The following is a 17,827-nucleotide window of genomic DNA, read 5'->3' as shown; positions in this document are numbered from 1 at the left end:
TCAAAGAAGTCCTAAATGTGTGTACCTGAGTTGGATGACTTCCTGACCCCGTAACCAGATGAAACTGGGCGGAGGGTAGCCGGAAACACAGCACTCCAGGACAGCGTCCCTTCCTTCAATGGCCACCACATTGGATGGCCTCTGCAGAAAATACAGCTGTCTATGCAGTCCTGGATCTGTGAGGAAAAAAAAAACAGGATCGAATACTTCATGAAAAACATTACAAAGATAAATGATGTAACTGAAATCATTTTTCCCCTAAGAAAACCCACAGTGATGGAAAGAAAACAAAGAAAAATGGAAAGGTGTTGGTGAAACTTATAAATAAACTCCTAAAAGAGTTTTTCCCAATCCCCAGATTCTAGGAGTATCTTAGGATATCCTTAGCTGTTGAGATGTCATGGCATAAGGCAAAGGACATAAACTTGAGGCTACAGGACACTCATCTGGGCTACAGGTCTTGTTAATTGTCCCTACTAGATAATCAGACAATATTATCAGTAACTTTTCTAAATGTTATCATCTGAAAATTTTGATATGTTCAGTTTCTTTGCTAATAGCATCTATTCCACTTTCTTCTGCTTAGTTCATTGCTTTTGTAACTTGCTGCATATGATAAACATAGAAAATTAGAATTGTGCTAAATAGCATTCAGGTCTAAGGATTAGAACATAAAGGTTTTGCAAAATATCTGCTTCCTTCAAAAAGGAAGTTGTATAAAGTTTGCTTGCTTGTTTTTCAACAATGTCTGGCTCTATCTTAACTTTTTCTTTATATTTAACTTTCAAACATTTCAAAGTGTGAGTTTGTCCCTAGATCTGAGACCCCGGGTGAAGGAGTGCTGATACCCTTGTATTCATCTCACACATTTACTTGTTCTATGTATGCAGCATTGCTCATGTGGTCTGGCAGGTAATGGCAGGTAACTGAAACAGTGTCTGTGCTACTTAAGAACTCATGCTATTCAACCCGAGAATTCACTTGATCGAGAGCCATTAAGATAATAACAGATGGAATATGCAAAAAAAAAAATTACAGTCTTAAGCACAGGGTTCAGCACTCAAGAAAGCTCCCTCAGAGTGAAGAGCTTCCCTTCCCTCAATTATAGAAGCCCAGTCCTCCTGCCCAGGGCACACCAGTCCTAAGGTTAGGTGGACTTAGAGATTGCCCCACACAAGCAGTACTCTCTGACCTCACCTGCTGACCAAATTTCAATCTCTCAGAATTGATGAACTTAAGATTCTGAGTTTCCACGTCTCACTAAAATCCGTATCTCTCTAGAAGATTTAATTTAGACTATTTTCAATTTAATGTGTTTAGTAGAATTAGCCTTTCATCTGTCATGATGCAAAATCAAAGGAAAATTCTCATGCAAAGAAAATGAGGCAATGAAGTCAAAACTAGGATGGGATGAATGAAGGAGATTAGATCCAACTGTGTCACAGCATAGGTGACAGGTGATGAGAGAGGAAATGAGGTGGGAAGGGACCTGGGACATATTGTAAAAGTGTTATTAATTTTCCTTTGCCAGAGCTACCTCCTCACAGGTTGATCACAGGGTAGTAAAAGAATTGTAATTCTCATATTAATAGTTGGGATTGTAATTGTCATCTGTGTGTGGATAAAAAAAGTAAATTCACACTTTATTAGTCTTGCCACATCTGTTTCTAGTTGTTTCAGCAACAAAAATAAATAATCTTCACAATGAAAATATTGAAGGCATTTTCCAAATGTGTTTATCATCATTAAACCAATAGCGTAGAAAAATGCCTCAAAACCTTTGATAGTTGCTAGTGGCATGTTTTACTTGCCCTCTCAAAAATGACTTTTCAAATTAAACAAATATGTTTCAAAAGATAATACTGCTTAAGGAAAAATTTCTGAAATGGACAAGTTCCCAAAACGTGCATTTACAACTAGGTATCTTTGTAACAGAGGACCATTTATACAAATGCTTTACTTTCACCACCTGCTCCTCACATACATAAAAACGTTGCTCTACAACACCTTGGAAAACATCTAGTAAGATCTGCTAAGTGTAATCTTTTAGCTAACAGAAAATTTACCAGGTACAGGTAAATTGACAGGTATATTATTGACCAGTGTAAGAAACAATATTTCAATTCAAATGATTATACTTCATCAGAAAATAAAATCATGCAACATAAAATGGTTCCATTTTAGAGTATTTCTAAAATTTTTTTATTTGCCAAAATAGTGAACAGAGTACAGAGAACTTCTATATATCAAATCCCATCCCATGTCACTCAGTTTCCCCTATTACAAACATCTTACATTAGTATGGCACAGTTGTTACAATTAATGAACCAATATTGACATGCTGTTTATAACTAACATCCATATTTTACAGTAAGGCTAGCTCTACCTTGTGTAGGTTTTGACACATGCGTGTTAAGTATTTAACATCGCGGTATCATGTAGAGTCATTTCACTACCCTAAAAATATTGAGTTTATTTATTCATCCTTGGCTACAACCCCTACTTCTATTCACGTGCCTTTTCCAGATATCCTATCATTGAAATCACACAATATGCTGATTTTCAGACTTGATTTTATTTCACTTACCAATATGCATTTAATGTTTTTGTGACTTGATAGCTCATTAATTTGTATTGTTGGATAATACTCATATAGATGCATCATCGTTTGTTTATTTATTCACCTATTGAAGGATACTGGCTTCAGGTTTTTGAAAAAAACCTATTAAAGACATTCACATGTAGATTTTTAATTGAATTTAAATTTTCAACCCATTGCATTAATACATACCTTGGAACACAATTACCGAATTGTGTCCTAAAGTATTGTAAAACTATATTTAGCTTTATAAGAAACTGCCCAGGTGTCTTCCAAAGTGGTTGTGCAAATATATCACTCCCACCCATCAATGAATGATAGTTCCTGGCACTACATATCCTCAAAAGAATTTGTTATTGTCATATTTTTAATATTGTGCATTTTAATATGTGTGCAATATCTCATAATTGTGTAACTCATGACTCCCTAACACATGCTGTTGAGCCAGCCCATTTCATATGTCCTTCTTTCCATCTGTAAGCCTTTGGTGAGGAGTCCAGACATCTTTCATATTTTTTTAATTGGTTGGTTTGCTTTCTTATCATTGAGTTTCCAGAATTCTTTACGCATTTTGTATATAAGTACTTTTATCATATTACATAATATTTTCTCTGTGGGTGGCTTTTTTTTTCATTCTCTTAGCACTGCCTTTTACACAGTAGAAATTTTTAATTTTAAGCAAGTCCAACTTGTTTTTCCTTCCATGCATTGCTTTTTAGGTATTGTACCTGAAAGTTCATAACCACATCTGAGATCACCTAGATTTCCTGTTTCTTCTAGAAATACTAATCTTGTGTTTTTCATTTATATATCATCAGATCCATTTGAGATAATCTTTATGAAAGATGGAAGATATTTTCTAGATGCTTTTGCATAGTTACGTCTAATCGTCTTTCTACATTCACTTGATTTTGCTTCTTTGTCAAAGATCTTTTGATGCCCTATGTGTGGGTGTGCTTCACAGAGCTCCATCCTGTTCCATTGACCTATCTGTCCATGCTTTTGCAAATTCTATACTGTCTTGTCTATTCTAAGTCCTGAAGTCAGGTAGCATCCATCCTATGACTCGTTTTCTTCCTCAGTTTTGTGTTCACTACTCTGGGTCTCTCCACAAAAATTCAGAATATGTTTGGTGAAATCTACAAAACAAAATTACTGGGACTTTGGTCTTTCTTAAAATATCTTGACATCACAGGGCTCCTATCGTTTTAAAATATCCTTCTGCTATTCCTTTTTAATTAAATAGTATATTCCAGGTGAAGCCAATCCTGGCCTGACCCATTTCAGTTGCTGGTTATCTGTGTCTTCATATGCATTGGAGTTTGTGAGCCTGATCATGTATACGAAAATTTCAGTGTTTGGTAGGGAATTTTGGTTTCATTTCCCCAAATATATTTCTCTGTATCTCATTTAATAAATTATAGTACTAAGAAAGTTCCCCGAAGAGCTAAAAGAAAATAGTTCACATGAAAATATTTCAGATGCTACGCAACACAGATTAAACATGACCATGAAATGTTTGAAGTTCCTTCAATCTAGAAGTGAGTGTTTACTTCCTTGGGCTTCAAGTCTGTCCCATATCTTGCGGAGACAAACAGATTGTGGTGGGAATTATGCTGTAAGAGTGGTGGAATCAAGGACTCAAGAGGTCTCTGCTACTCCGATTGCTCTCTGAGACTAGCATGTGAGCAGAGCCAACTGAAGAGTGACAGATCACAATGATGTTAACAGGCCACCAGCCAACAGTCATGTCCAACTGCCAGACTCATGAGCGAGGCACTCTTGAATCCTATCCTTCAACCAAATACACATAAATGAGACCAAGTGAAACCAGAAATTGCTGGGGTAAATTGCCAAATTGTCAGAGATTGCTAGGTTAAGATACTAAATTTTGTAGTAGTTTGTTATTCAAAACAGATAACTGAAACATACACATCAAAATAAAAACAAAACAAACCCATCCCCCAAATTTAAAATGCCAAGTAACTATTTTTGTTATTCTTATTTTAGTTTTTTTTTTAATCACTATAGTGATCTTGGCTACATACAGAGACAATATTCAACTTGATATCTAAGCATTTTTCTCCTTTAAAATATTTTACAGGACCATTAAGGAAGAATACTTACATGTAAAAATTAGGGCAATAAAATACAATTGTCAAGGTTAACTTTTCTCTGATGTACTTGTTGGTGGTTTTATTTTCATCTTTGAATTTGTCTGTATTTTCTAAAGATACTCAAAAGGACATATTTTTCGAGTGAAGAATTATTTTCAACTCTAGTGGTACAAAGTGTATAGAAATTATACTAAGGACCAAAAACATCTTTAAACTTAATAACTAAAACTTAAAACAAATATTTAAAAGCCAATGGAAGTTTTCTCTCTAAGCTCCAAACAATACAGATGAAAAAGTCCTAGGAAGTATGAACTTTAAATTCTAGGTTGTGATTCTTGTTGATTAAATTGATTTTACTGGAACTACAATCAAATTAGTAATTACTGTATTCTAGCTGTATGGGCACTAACTATTCTGGTCCAAATTGAGTTACTTGCTGAAGAAAACATGAAGAATTTCTCCAGTGAATGAGGAGCATGGTTTAATTACAAGAAAGGATAATGGAAAACAATTTGTAACACTGTTTCATAAACTGGGTGATACTTCTATTTATTTATATATTTTATTTTTACTGGCAGACATTTTACTTTTTTTAAAAAACTGTACATACACTTCATATACTTTTACATATATGTATCTATTTTAAAATAAGACTGGGAGGAAAATGCTTGTGTGACTCCTAGAAAACATACCTAATAATCGTTTTACCAAACTAGCAAAAATTGACTTTTTTTCTAATGTCAAATTTCCATATTAAAAGATTACAAAGCAGCCTTAACTAATGTAATGCTCATGGGATTAAACACAAAAATTCATTTTTCTAAATAGATTCCAAGTTGTGATTTACTTGGACTAAAATCCAGTTTTGCTTTTTCCTGTTTGTAAAAATGGACATTGGCCTGATTCTTTGACTTGGTTCCTGGGTCACTAGAGTAAAAGTACAGTGAATCTCCCTCCCAGTGAGAGGCATGCACAGGATGCTGGCCCTCACAATACTACCTTTCTGGGACTGCAGTTTGCCTCCGGGGCAAAACTACCCTGTAGCCACACCTTGTCTTTGCCTGTTCTTACCACTCCATGTCCTTTTTACTTGTTTTTCAATGGAAATTTTGGCCTGCTTTGCTTAATCTGATCTGAGTAGGAGAGAATTACTCTACAATCTATTAAAAAAAAAGAAAGAATAATGATTTAGACAGTGAATCTCAAACGGTTATATATTACTGAGGATCCCAAAGGGCTTTTTCTTCATGTAGGTTATAGCTTCAAATATTTACCAACATCAAACTCAAATTTTATTTATTAAATATAGACTTATATCTCGGGCTGGGGAGATAGCTCAGTTGGTAGAGTGCTCGCCTTCCAAGCACAAGGCCCTGGCTTCAATCCCCAGCACCAAAAAAAAAAAAAAAAATATGTATATATATATATATATATATATATATATATATATATATAGAGAGAGAGAGAGAGAGAGAGAGAGAGAGAGAGAGAGAGAGAGACTTATATCTTACCTAAAGTAGTTCGAAAACATCTCTACTTTTAAATACACAAATCTTAGTGAGGATCATGGCATTTCTTTACACTTTTTTGTAAGTTATTTTAATGAGTGGTTTATTTAAAAATAACACGATTGTTATGTTACTTTCTTCATTCACATTGATCTGTATGTGGTTTTTGTTGAATTACATGAAAACAATCTGACTTCAAACAGATATGTAGCTAGAAAGAAAGGCATATTTTGACAGCCTTTTCAGATAATTGTAGATATTATCCTTTAACACTATACCAAATTTCAACAAGCAGTTTCTTGCAAGTTGGTTGCAATGTGAAATCTGACACAATATCAGTAAACATTTTGTGCTATGTTACAAAAATCCATTGGTCTATCTTGTACTTTGGATGGATCTCTTACCTATGCATGATTTTATCACATCAATCAATGGTCATTTGGAACAGTATACTGCATTAGACAGGTCTTCCAAATGTTGACACATATCATTATAGAGTATCAAAAATCTCATTTGTTACTATCACCACCAATCCAGAAGAAATGATTTTCAATGCTGGGAAGCTGTCAAGGTCCCAGTGACAGATACAATTTCTAAATTTCTAATTTTAGCTTTTAAGCTTGAATTTCATCTTTGGCAGCAAATATTCTTTTCCTTAAAGTGACTAGTTCACTTTGTTCATTTGTGAGAAAATATCTAACAAGCACCCAGGTCTGAATAGTTACAGTGTTTCCTTTGGTTGTTCTTTCAAGTAAAAAATAATTTTTCCATGAGGAAAATAAACTGCTAGCAAGTTCAGTTTGAAATTCAAATGATCGCAAAAGTGTTTACTGTGGAAAACACTTTGTACTTCAATTTCCTTCATGTGTATTTCTCATTTTGGCATGCAGAATATTAAAAAAGATGTGCACTTTTGCATCATGATGAAATAAAATTAGTCATCTTTACTGCTTCATCAAGGACATTCAGGCACGTGGTGAAAAGTACAAGAGATCCAAGAGCATGAGTGTTAAAGGGTCTGACCTCCAGGTCCCCTTGCAAGTAACCTGAAGATCGAGTGGCCACACGGATGCACAGGGACTCAACCAATTTATTATTCTTCTGAATCACCTGGACTGTTTCCTTTCAATATAAGAATAATTTTGCATTTATAAGTAAAAGTGTATAAATATATTTCTTTTTCCTCCCCTTCCTCCCCAGCCTTTCCCCTTTTCCTTCTTTCTCCTGTCACCTAGTATTAGTTGCATTTTCATCTGTGAAGATGATGCAACAATTATATATGTCCACTCATTGTCTTTCAGCAAGTGTTTATTAAGTCAGTGAGCCCTTCAGATCATTATAATGTGGCACATTCACCTACACTTAAGACAGAAATAAGAACTCAGTATCATTAAGGTCTACACCCTACAGAGGCACAAGAAAAGTGTATTAGTGAAAGTAGAGAGAATATTTTATGTTTAGAGGCATATCAAAAAACATTTAAATATTAAAAAATATTGTCACATTCTGTTACAATTAAACATTACAACAGTCAAATTATGTGAGTGTATGAGGTCAGGTGAAAACTAGATTTCAGTCTTGACATTCACAGGTTTTCCAAATGCCTCTGGTGGAAATAGAATTTTTCCTGCTTTCATGGCAGAGGACAAAGCTGACTGTGGATATCATCCTGAGACCCTGCAGTGAGTGAGAGGAAATTCATAACTGTCATAGGACAAGGGTGTGTTACCACTCCAGGTAAGCTGGATGCCTGCTTTCCCTGTGATGACAAAAACTTTCCTTTAATGGGGGACATTTTTTGAAATTATTATTTAGGAACCTCAACATTAAATTTACAGTGCTGAATCTAAAGAATAACTGAGGCTTAGAGAAATTAAATTATGGACTGCTGCCATCTGCATCAGCAAGAAAAAATAATGCCCATTTTCGCAGCTTAATAACTGCATCCTCAAAATAACCAGTAGTTGCTTTTAATTTTTATACTTTCCTGACTGCCCTTCTTAGAGTTCTTTATTAAGTTCCTGACTCAGTGGAATTTCCCATTGGAAATGAAAGGGCATTGTATGCAGCCATAGGGTATTCTCTTTGATTTCTTCCCAGGCATGAGTTAAAAATTAATTTAACTAGCTTCCTCTGCCAGCACCCTCAATTTCAAGCTAACCTATGGCTCACCTATAGGCTCCTGAGCTATCCTCCTTCTAGTTCTGTTCTAGCAGGTTCCAGGAGTCTTCAAATACCAGCAGGCACATTCTACAAAAAATGTGCTTCCAGTGAATATTTCCAAGACACTCTTTACTTTGTGTTCATGAATTTTTTTTTTTTTGTGTGTGTGTGTGTATGTGTGTGAATGCAAGAGAGAGAAAGAAAGAGAAAGAGAGAGAGAGAGAGAGAGAGAGAGAGAGAGATTGTTGTTGAAAAACCAGCCTAATCCATCTAGACTGATCACAGGAACTGAAATTTATTTCATAGAAAGTGAAAAGCTCCATCTGGCTGTAAGCCAAGCATCTTAGAACACAGAGGGAGAAGAGAGCCGTTTCTCAGGAGCTATTATTTATCACTCTATGATTCTATTATTTTCTTTCCTCATTTACACCAATTCAGTACTAAAAATGACATTCCCTCTCTGTAAATATTCCTACATCTGTTCATATTTCCTCTTTCTTTTGCCACGTACACACACATACTGCTATTTGTAGTTAGAATCTGGAGGAAGAAGGGAGAGCATCTATTCTTATCACTCGCGTATGGCTCTATCCCTTCTGTCTCACAGGCAAATTTTGGTCTAACAGTTCCATTTTGTAACAGGTCTGAAGGAAGTGATTTTTCATTTTTAGAATAATTTGAAATTTTTTTTGCAGCTGACAGTAGACTCCCAGAAAACAAATGTTGCCATTATGATATGTCAAAGTTGGTTCCAGGAATCCAAAAAACTTCATAATTTATACACATGCATAAAGAAACACTTAAAACTTTCCAGAAAAGTAATGGGTTTTTGATTCTAGTTCTTAATTTTGATAATGAACCAAAAGTATTTGGATTGTTTCCTATTTAGTCAAGGTTGAATTAATAAAGGTATGCCCATAACTTATGTCTATATATGTCTTCTTTATGCTCCTGGAATAATTTGATGTCAAACACCAGAGAAGAAAGCAAGCTTTGCTGGTCTTTTCACTGTTTTCTTCCAAAACCTTTATTTGTGGGTTATAGATTTGACATCTACATACCCTTGGGAAAAGCTTCTGGGTTGTGTGTAAGTTAGGGAAGATTGTCTGATCCTACTATCTACTCACCTAAGGCTGCTTAATGTCATATTCCTAGTAAATGTAGAACTGATGGTATCTTGGAACCAATAGACATCTGGAAAAAGACAGCCTCTCTTCTTACCAAGAAATATTCATTTCCTCTATGTGCAGCACAATCTCAACTATATTAACTTTGCTTTTGACCTTTTGGGAAATAGTAACCTTTCATGGAATGGTAGCTATTAGGAGATAATAAAATCAATACCTTACACTACTTAAGGTCAAGGGTGAAAGTAGAAAAAAAAATTGTGGATTTGGTGGGGGAGCGATCACTGGTAGCATTGAAAGGCACAGCCTATACAAATATATATATATATATATATATATATATATATATATATATATATATATGGTACCCTAGTATTTAGATTTTGTGTTGATGATCCCCGAAAGCACAAGGGGCCAAATAATCATTTTTAAGCAATGTTCAAAATCAAACAGATTGCCTATCCTATCCTATCAAACAGACTGCCTATTCATTTTATCTTACTAAGATATTAGATTTTGCTGCATCCAAATGGAATCTGATCAACTCCAAGTGAAACAATGGTCACCCAACAGTGGTTTAAAGACCTGAACTATCATGACGGATTTGAAATAACATGATAGTCCATTAACTCTGGAGCACTGCCCAGCCCAGGTTCCCAGAAAGGGCAGGTTAAAGTGATCATCTGTCAGAGAGGAGCACATAATGACACAGATCTTGGTTAGATTGTATATAATATAAGGTATTCTATCTTTTTTCATGTACTTCTTGTGACAATATAAATCAACTTAAAACTAAGTTGTTATTAATCTAAAAGAAGGACAATCCTGATTTTGAGATTGATTTTTAGTCACTATTTATTATTTGCCTCATAGCCTTATGGGTAACAGTAACCAGAGTTTCTCTGGCAAACTTGAACTCTTGAACACTGGGATTATAAAGGCAAAGTTGGGGCTGAACTTAGAATGAAAAGACACATTACTGCCTTGTTAGTGCAAAGATCTGAAGAGGCTGGTGAGTCCAGCCTCTTCCCTTAACAGATAAGGAGATTAAGTATTTTAGAGGATTTGATGAATTGCTAATGGCTACTGAAGATCAAATACTAGAAGCTTATTTAACTTAGAATTCCTATTGCTTAGGTAGTATTTCTAGCACTGTATCATACAGCAGAAGAAACAATATTGGTGGAAACGTAAGGGTAAAAATCATGTAGCAAGGAGTCATTAGAGAAGAAATAGTGGCAGGGAACTTTGGTTCCTCTTGGATATGAAAAGGAAATGCAAAAGTAGACACACTGTAGATAAGTAACAGCCAGCTGACAAAGCATACTCAGATACCCAGAGTCAAAATCAGGTAATGTATTAGTAGGGAAATACTATTGACATGGGAAAACATTTTCTGAAAACTAAGAAGTCTCTGAAATGCCAAAATAGTTACAATGTCTACTGAAGATTTAAAAATTTCAGGCTGTACTTGGTCTGCCAAATTTAACATTAACAACCACTTTAAGAAATACATGGCACCCCTCTCTTCATTTTGCAAAATAAAGATTTGGGTTAAGTAACTTGACCTAAACTGTACAACTAGTAAGTGATGAAAACAAGATTGGTACTTAATCAAATTGGCGTTAGGTCTCATGCTCTTAATAATTTATTACAATAGTAAATCAAAATGAGAACCTGAAATACTCATTAATTGAACAAAATTAACTCAATATAAGCAGGATTCATGGAAATGAATTCTAGATAGTGGTCCACAGACAGACTCTTTCATGTAATCTAGATTTAATATGATGAATTATCTAGAAAACTTGTATTTTGCATGGTTTAACTATAATATGAACATACACTCCCTTGTCTAAGTATATATAAGAAAGGAACACAAATTCGCCTAACATTTATGAAAGGCTAAGTGTCCTCTACTGAAAGCCTATATAATATAAAAATGTTTTATTCAAAACTGACTTTTAAAAAAGAAAACTCTAGAAAAAATTCCTTCAGAGTACTGAAAAATATGAAAAATGAGACAATACCAAGTAATACATTCATCTGCTTTGCTTTTCATTTTTTGTGTTTTTCTGTATGTGTTTGTCAGGATATTCACTAATCCAAAACCTTCAAAACTCCCAGTCATCAATAAAGCTAATTGAATCCAGTTTCGATTCCTAGACATAGCACTCATGGTTCTCCAAATTGTGAGTTCAACTTTTCATTCCACATTTATCATGCACTATGATCATAATGCCAACAGTTAGCATTTCTTATGATATAAAAGAATAACTCTCCAGAAAGACAATTTTATAACCTACAGTTGACGAATTTCTTACCCATGTCCATTTGCAACTAGATATGTTTACCTGAATTCACCCTTTCCTGTCTTGTGTTAGTCATATGGCACACTAATTAACTACATGGCTTGATGGTAAATTTTAAAAGTGATCATTTTAAAAGCAGACAATGTTGGAGCCTGGTATGGTGGTGCACATCTGTAATCCCAGGTACTTGGGGTGCTGATGCAGGAGGATTTCAATTTCAATGCCAACCTAGACAACTTACCAAGACTCTTATCTTAAAATTTAACAAATAAAATGGGCTGGATATGTAGGTCAATTATAGAGTGCTTGCCTAACATGTGTAATGCCCTGCTTTCAGACCCCAGCAAGACAATAATAAGTTAGTAAATAAGTAAATACAAAGAAGACAATGTATCTTCTTTGTTATTCCCTAGAGGTCTTTAATTTGTATTAACTATAAAAATAGATTGTAGCAATGCTATAGACATAGATCATTTTGTTGTACTGGGTTTGACTATACTTCATAGCTATGGCAATTTCTTTTCCTTTTTCACAAATTAAAGTTTTGTAGTAACCCTGGGTCTAGCAATTCTGTCAACACCATTTTTCTAACAGTGTATATTCACTTCATGACTCTGTGTCAAATTTTGATAATTCTTGTAATACTTAAAGCCTTTTCATTATTATTATATCTGGCATGTAACTGTTTGGGATGCCACGAACAATGCCCATATGAGGCAGCGAACTTAACGGCTAAGTTAAGATATATGCTGTGTGTTCTTAAGTGCTCCTCCAACCGGCCAATCCCCTGTCTCTCCCTGTCTTTCATCCTTCCTATTCCCCAAGAAATAACAATGTCAAAATTAGGCCAATTATGTATAACTATACAACAGCTCTTAATTGTTCAAGTGAAAGAAAGAACTGCACATCTCTCACTTAAAATCTAAAGCTAGAAATGATTAAACTGTTCAAGGAAGGTGTATACAAAGCAGAGACAGGTTGAAAGTAAGGCCTTCTAGGCCAAGTGACCAAGTTGTGGATGCAAAGGAAAAGTTCTTGAAGGAATTTAATTGTGTCATGCTAGTGAAAAAACACAGCAAGGATAAAAATGCAAAACAGCCTGACTGAGGACATGGACAGAGTTTCATTATTCTGACTAGAAAATAAAAAACAGCCACAGTCATTAATTTAAAACAAATCTCAATCCAAAGCAAGGCCCTAACTCACTTCAATTTTATGAAGACTGAGAGATGGGAGGGGTGGCATGAAAGAAAAGTCTGGTGTCAGGAAAGTTCAGCTCATGAGGTTTAAGGAAAGAACTGACTCCACAATATCTAAGTTCAAGGTAAAGCTGAAAGTGTTGATTCAGAAGCTGAGTATGTAACCCAGAAGTCCGGCGAAGACAAGGTGGCTGCACTCTACAACAGGTTTAAAGTAGATGAAACGGGCTTCCATTGGAAGAGTATGCCTCTAGGGCTTTCACAGCTAGAGAGAAGTCAGTGCCCAGCTTCCTTCAAACTTTCAAAGGTTAACCTGACACTCTCATTAGGTGTTAAAGCAGCTGGTGACTTAAGTTAAAACCAATGTTCATTTGTCTTTCTGAAAATCTTAGGATCCTTGGAAAATTATACAGAATCTATTATGCCTTTATTGTATACATGAAACAATGAAGACTGGGTGACACCTCTTCTATTCAAGCCAGTTCTCCAAACTCTAAACAGAGCCACCAGGCAAGAGAAGGAAATTAAAGACAGGCAAATAAGAAAAGAAAAAGTCACACTGTCTCAGAAGATAAATCTCAAGGTATATCTTCTATGTCTAAAACACCCAAAAAACCACCAGAAAACTTCTAGAGCTGATAAATAAATTCATCAAAATAACAAGATGTAAGATTAACATTCATAAATCAATAGCTTTCCTCTACCCCAGCAATGATTCTGCTGAGAAAGAAATCAGAAAATTCATTCCATTCATAATAACCTCAAAACACACAAACATATTTGGAAATTAATCTCACCAAGAAGGTGAAAGATTTATATACTGAAAATTATAGAACACAGAAGAAAAAAATTAAACAGAAACTTAGAAGATGGAAAGATCTCCCTTGTTCTTGGAGATGCAGTATGAATGTTATTAAAATGGCCATATTGCCAAAAGCTAAATAAAGATTCAATACAATCCCCATCAAAATAGCAATGACATTCTTCACGGAAGTTACAAAAATGTCCTTAAATTCATTTGGAAGAATCAGATCCATAATAACCAAAGTACCCTGAACAAGAAGAATGATGCAGGGGACATCACAGTACCTGATCTGAAGACTTACAGTAACAAAATAGTAACAAAAACAGTCTTACGTTGGCATCAAAATAAATAGGAAAAATCAACAGAGTAGAATAGAGGATGCAAAGACAAATCTATATACTTACAGTCATCGGACACTTGGCAAAGGTACCAAAAATATATGTCAGAGAAAAGACAGCCTTTTTAACAAATGGTGCTGGGAAAAGTGGATATCTATATGTAGAAGAATTAAACTAGAACCCTATCCTTCATGCTGCACAAAAGTGAAATCAAAAAGGATCAAAGACTTAGGAATTACATTAGACACTTTGCAACTGCTAGAAGAAAATGTAGGATCAAACTCCATTATATAGGTGCAAGAAGTGACTTCCTTAATAGGATTCCCAAAGTTCAACATATAAAACCAAGATTCTGTAAGTAGGATGTCATCAAATTAAAAAGCTTCTACACAGAAAAGGAAATGATTAAGAGCATGAAAATAGAACCTACAGAATGGGAGAAAAATCTTTGCCACCTGCTTCTCAGAGCATTAATAGCCAGGATATATAAAGAACCTGAAAAACTTACCACCAAAAAAAAACAAATAATGCAATCAATAAATGTCAAAAGAACAAACATTTATCAAAAGAAGAAACAGTCAACAAATAAAAAAAATGTTCAACATCTCTAGTAATCAGGGAAATGCAGATCAAAACTATGTTTCACTGTAATCAGAATGGCAATTCTCAAGAATACAAATAATAATAAATTCTAGTGAGGATCTGAGGAAAATGGTACATTCTTACATTGTTGGTGGAACTGCCAATTAGTACAACTACTTTGGAAAACAGTATGGAGATTCCTCAAAAGTCTAGGAATTAAACCACCAGAATGGATAAATGGATGAGCAAGGGAAGGCTCAGTACAGTGGAGGGGTATGTGGGAAGTGAAATGGAGTAGGTCAGATTTAATGCATGTATGATTTTAGGGGGATGGACTCAGCTACTAGGTTCAAATATAATTCTCTAACTAAAACATGCCCAGTGACAGCAGAACTATCTAAAACATGGTTCACTGAATATCTGAGGTCCACCATTAAGGACTACTACCTGGGTCAGGGGATTCCTTACATATATTTAAATATCATTGCTTATTGATGATATCCCTGGTCACCCAAAAGTTCTGATGGAGAGGGATAATGTGATTAATGTTTTCCTGACAGCTAACACAACATACAATCTGCAGCCCATGGATCAAGGAACAATTTCTCTTTCAAGTCTTACCATTTAAAAATACATTTCATAAGGCCACAGATAGCAAAGAGTGGGACATTTTTGATGAATTGGACAAAATAATTTGAAAATCTTCTGGAAAGGATTCACCATTCTATATGACAATGAGAACATTCATGATTTCATGGAAGAAAATGAAAATATCAGCATCAATGAGTCCAAAGAAGTTAATTCCAGCTCTTGAGGATTACTCTGAGGAGTTCAACACACCAGTGGAGGAAGTAACAGCAGATGTGGTAGAAATAATAAGGGAACTAGAACTAGAAGTTATGCTTAGAAATGTGCTTAAATTGCTACAGTGTCGTGATACAACTTCCATGGATGGGGACTTGCCCCTTTTGATTACACGAATGGTATGAATCTACATCATGTACAATCATAGAAATGAAATGATGTACCCCATTTGTGTACAATGAATCAAAATGCAGTCTGTAAAACATAAAATAATAATTTAAAAAATAAAATATATACACTCATAAAAAATAAAATAAAATGGTGAGGTGATAGAATCTACTCTTGGGAAGATGCTGTGAACATTGTTGAAATGACTACCAAGGATTTAGAATATTACAGTGTTTGATAAAGCAGGGGCAGGATTAGAGAGGAATTACTCTGATTTTGAAAGAAACTTTATTCCATGTGAAATGGTGTCAAGTAGCACTGCATTCTACAGACAGACCTTTAATGAAAGGAACAATCAGTATAAGGCTAAGTTCACCACTGTCTTATTTTAAGAAATTGCCATAGCCTCTTCAACCTTCAGCAACTACCAGCCTGGTGAGTCAACAGCTATCAACATTGAGGCAATATACTCCACAACAGAAAGATAATGACTCACTGAAGTTTGGGTGATTAGATTTTTGAAGCCATAAAGTGTTTATTAGTTAAGATCTGTACACTGTTTTTTGGACATCATGGTAGTGCACACTTAATAGAATACACAACCATTTAAATATAACTTTTATATGCACCAGAATATCAAAATATTGTGTGATTTGTTCTATTATGCTATATCTTCCTTGAAGTGATCTGGAACTGAACATGCAATATTTCCAAGGTCTGAGTGTAACTAATTTTGAAATATAAGTAATATTTAGGGAAACAAAAAGCTAATATAATATTGAGTTGGTGAGAAATTCTTAGTGATGAAAAAGTATGAAACTATTTGTTTTAAGATGAAAAACAATTTTACTTTTAAGTAAGATACATTTTTGAAGTCTCTATTAATATTCATTTCAATGAAATCAATATTATGGAGAAAAATCATTCAAAATATATTTTAGTTCAATTTATTCCATTAAAAGCCACTGCTTTGAGTTATACAGATATTTAGTTCTGATCTATACAGAGTCCAGAGTCATCTAATTGTAGTTAAACAAATGAACAATAGATTGAATTACCAACTGAGCAATTCAATTAGGCTATTAAGAAAACTGAAATAAGAATTCCAGTGTATAGGGCAGTTATTTTATTCAACCTAGTGCCCAAAGCAGATTTATAATTCTGCAATTCAATCTGCTGCTGGGCATTCAGATGTGATGAACCATGAATAAAGTGAACTTGACAATCACAATGGCTATTTCAATCCATCATATATTCCCCAAAACATACAGTAGGACACTGGAAAACATCTCAACTCTTAGTGTGTTGTTACTGTTATTTAAAAAAAAAAGTAACATTAAACTTTTTTTCTACTTTACTGTATTAAAAATGTGTGAGTCCTTATAAATGAAATAACTGCATCAGTCAACATGGTACTTTAGGGACCATAGATGAACAAAAATGTTTTGAGGGTCACCCACTCTGGTACCACTTTTAATGCTCTTAAGTTGTTATTAATATGATGGGTTTCTATTTAGGTAACCTTATCTTCCCAATTATGTAAGGGTTAGAACAGAGAATGGACAATATGTGTATATAATCTAGTACTGCTTCAAACTGGTGCTGGTAGAAAGTGGAAATTTATTCAGAAAATATTAATGTGAATTTTAAAATGAGAGATTAATCAAGTAGAGCAGCAGATCAGGAGGAGGAAGGTAGGGTGGGAAAGGTTGGGGAATGAGATCACTAAACTGCATTATGTGCATGTAGACAGATGGCATAATGAACCCCACCCACTATTATGTGTAGTTATTATGCAGCAATAAAAATAAGTTTAAAAATCAATATTTTTAAATTGAGAGAATCAGAATGAGCAACTGAGAGAAGCTAGGCTTGGGCACTCATTCATTCATTCTTTCAATCTTGTACTTACCGTGGATGTGGTTCACCTCTAAACCAAAGTGATAAACTTGAGGACAAATAGACCAAATATGTTATGCAGTCAATGGCATATAAAACAGGGTACAAGACATGTGTAATAAGTATGACAATAATGTGTGTGTGTATAGTCTCTCCCCATAATTCTTTTTTGAAGGTTATATGTGAATTCACAGAACTTAGAAAAC

The 17,827-nt window shown here is 34.6% G+C and overlaps 1 protein-coding gene across 2 annotated transcripts in view; it reads right to left on the bottom strand.

The window, feature by feature from the left end:
- DCC (DCC netrin 1 receptor) overlaps positions 1 to 17,827 on the bottom strand; it is a 1,229,995-nt gene that overhangs the window by 679,268 nt on the left and 532,900 nt on the right. For both annotated transcript variants that reach the window (XM_079109018.1, XM_079109019.1), the window contains exon 4: positions 26 to 176. In XM_079109018.1, coding sequence (XP_078965144.1) covers positions 26 to 176 — 151 coding nt within the window. The remainder of the gene's footprint in view (positions 1 to 25; positions 177 to 17,827) is intronic.

This window comes from Sciurus vulgaris (assembly GCF_902686455.1).
Source record: "Sciurus vulgaris genome assembly, chromosome: 13".
NCBI lineage: Eukaryota > Metazoa > Chordata > Mammalia > Rodentia > Sciuridae > Sciurus > Sciurus vulgaris.
This window is presented reverse-complemented; position numbering and strand designations above follow the sequence as displayed.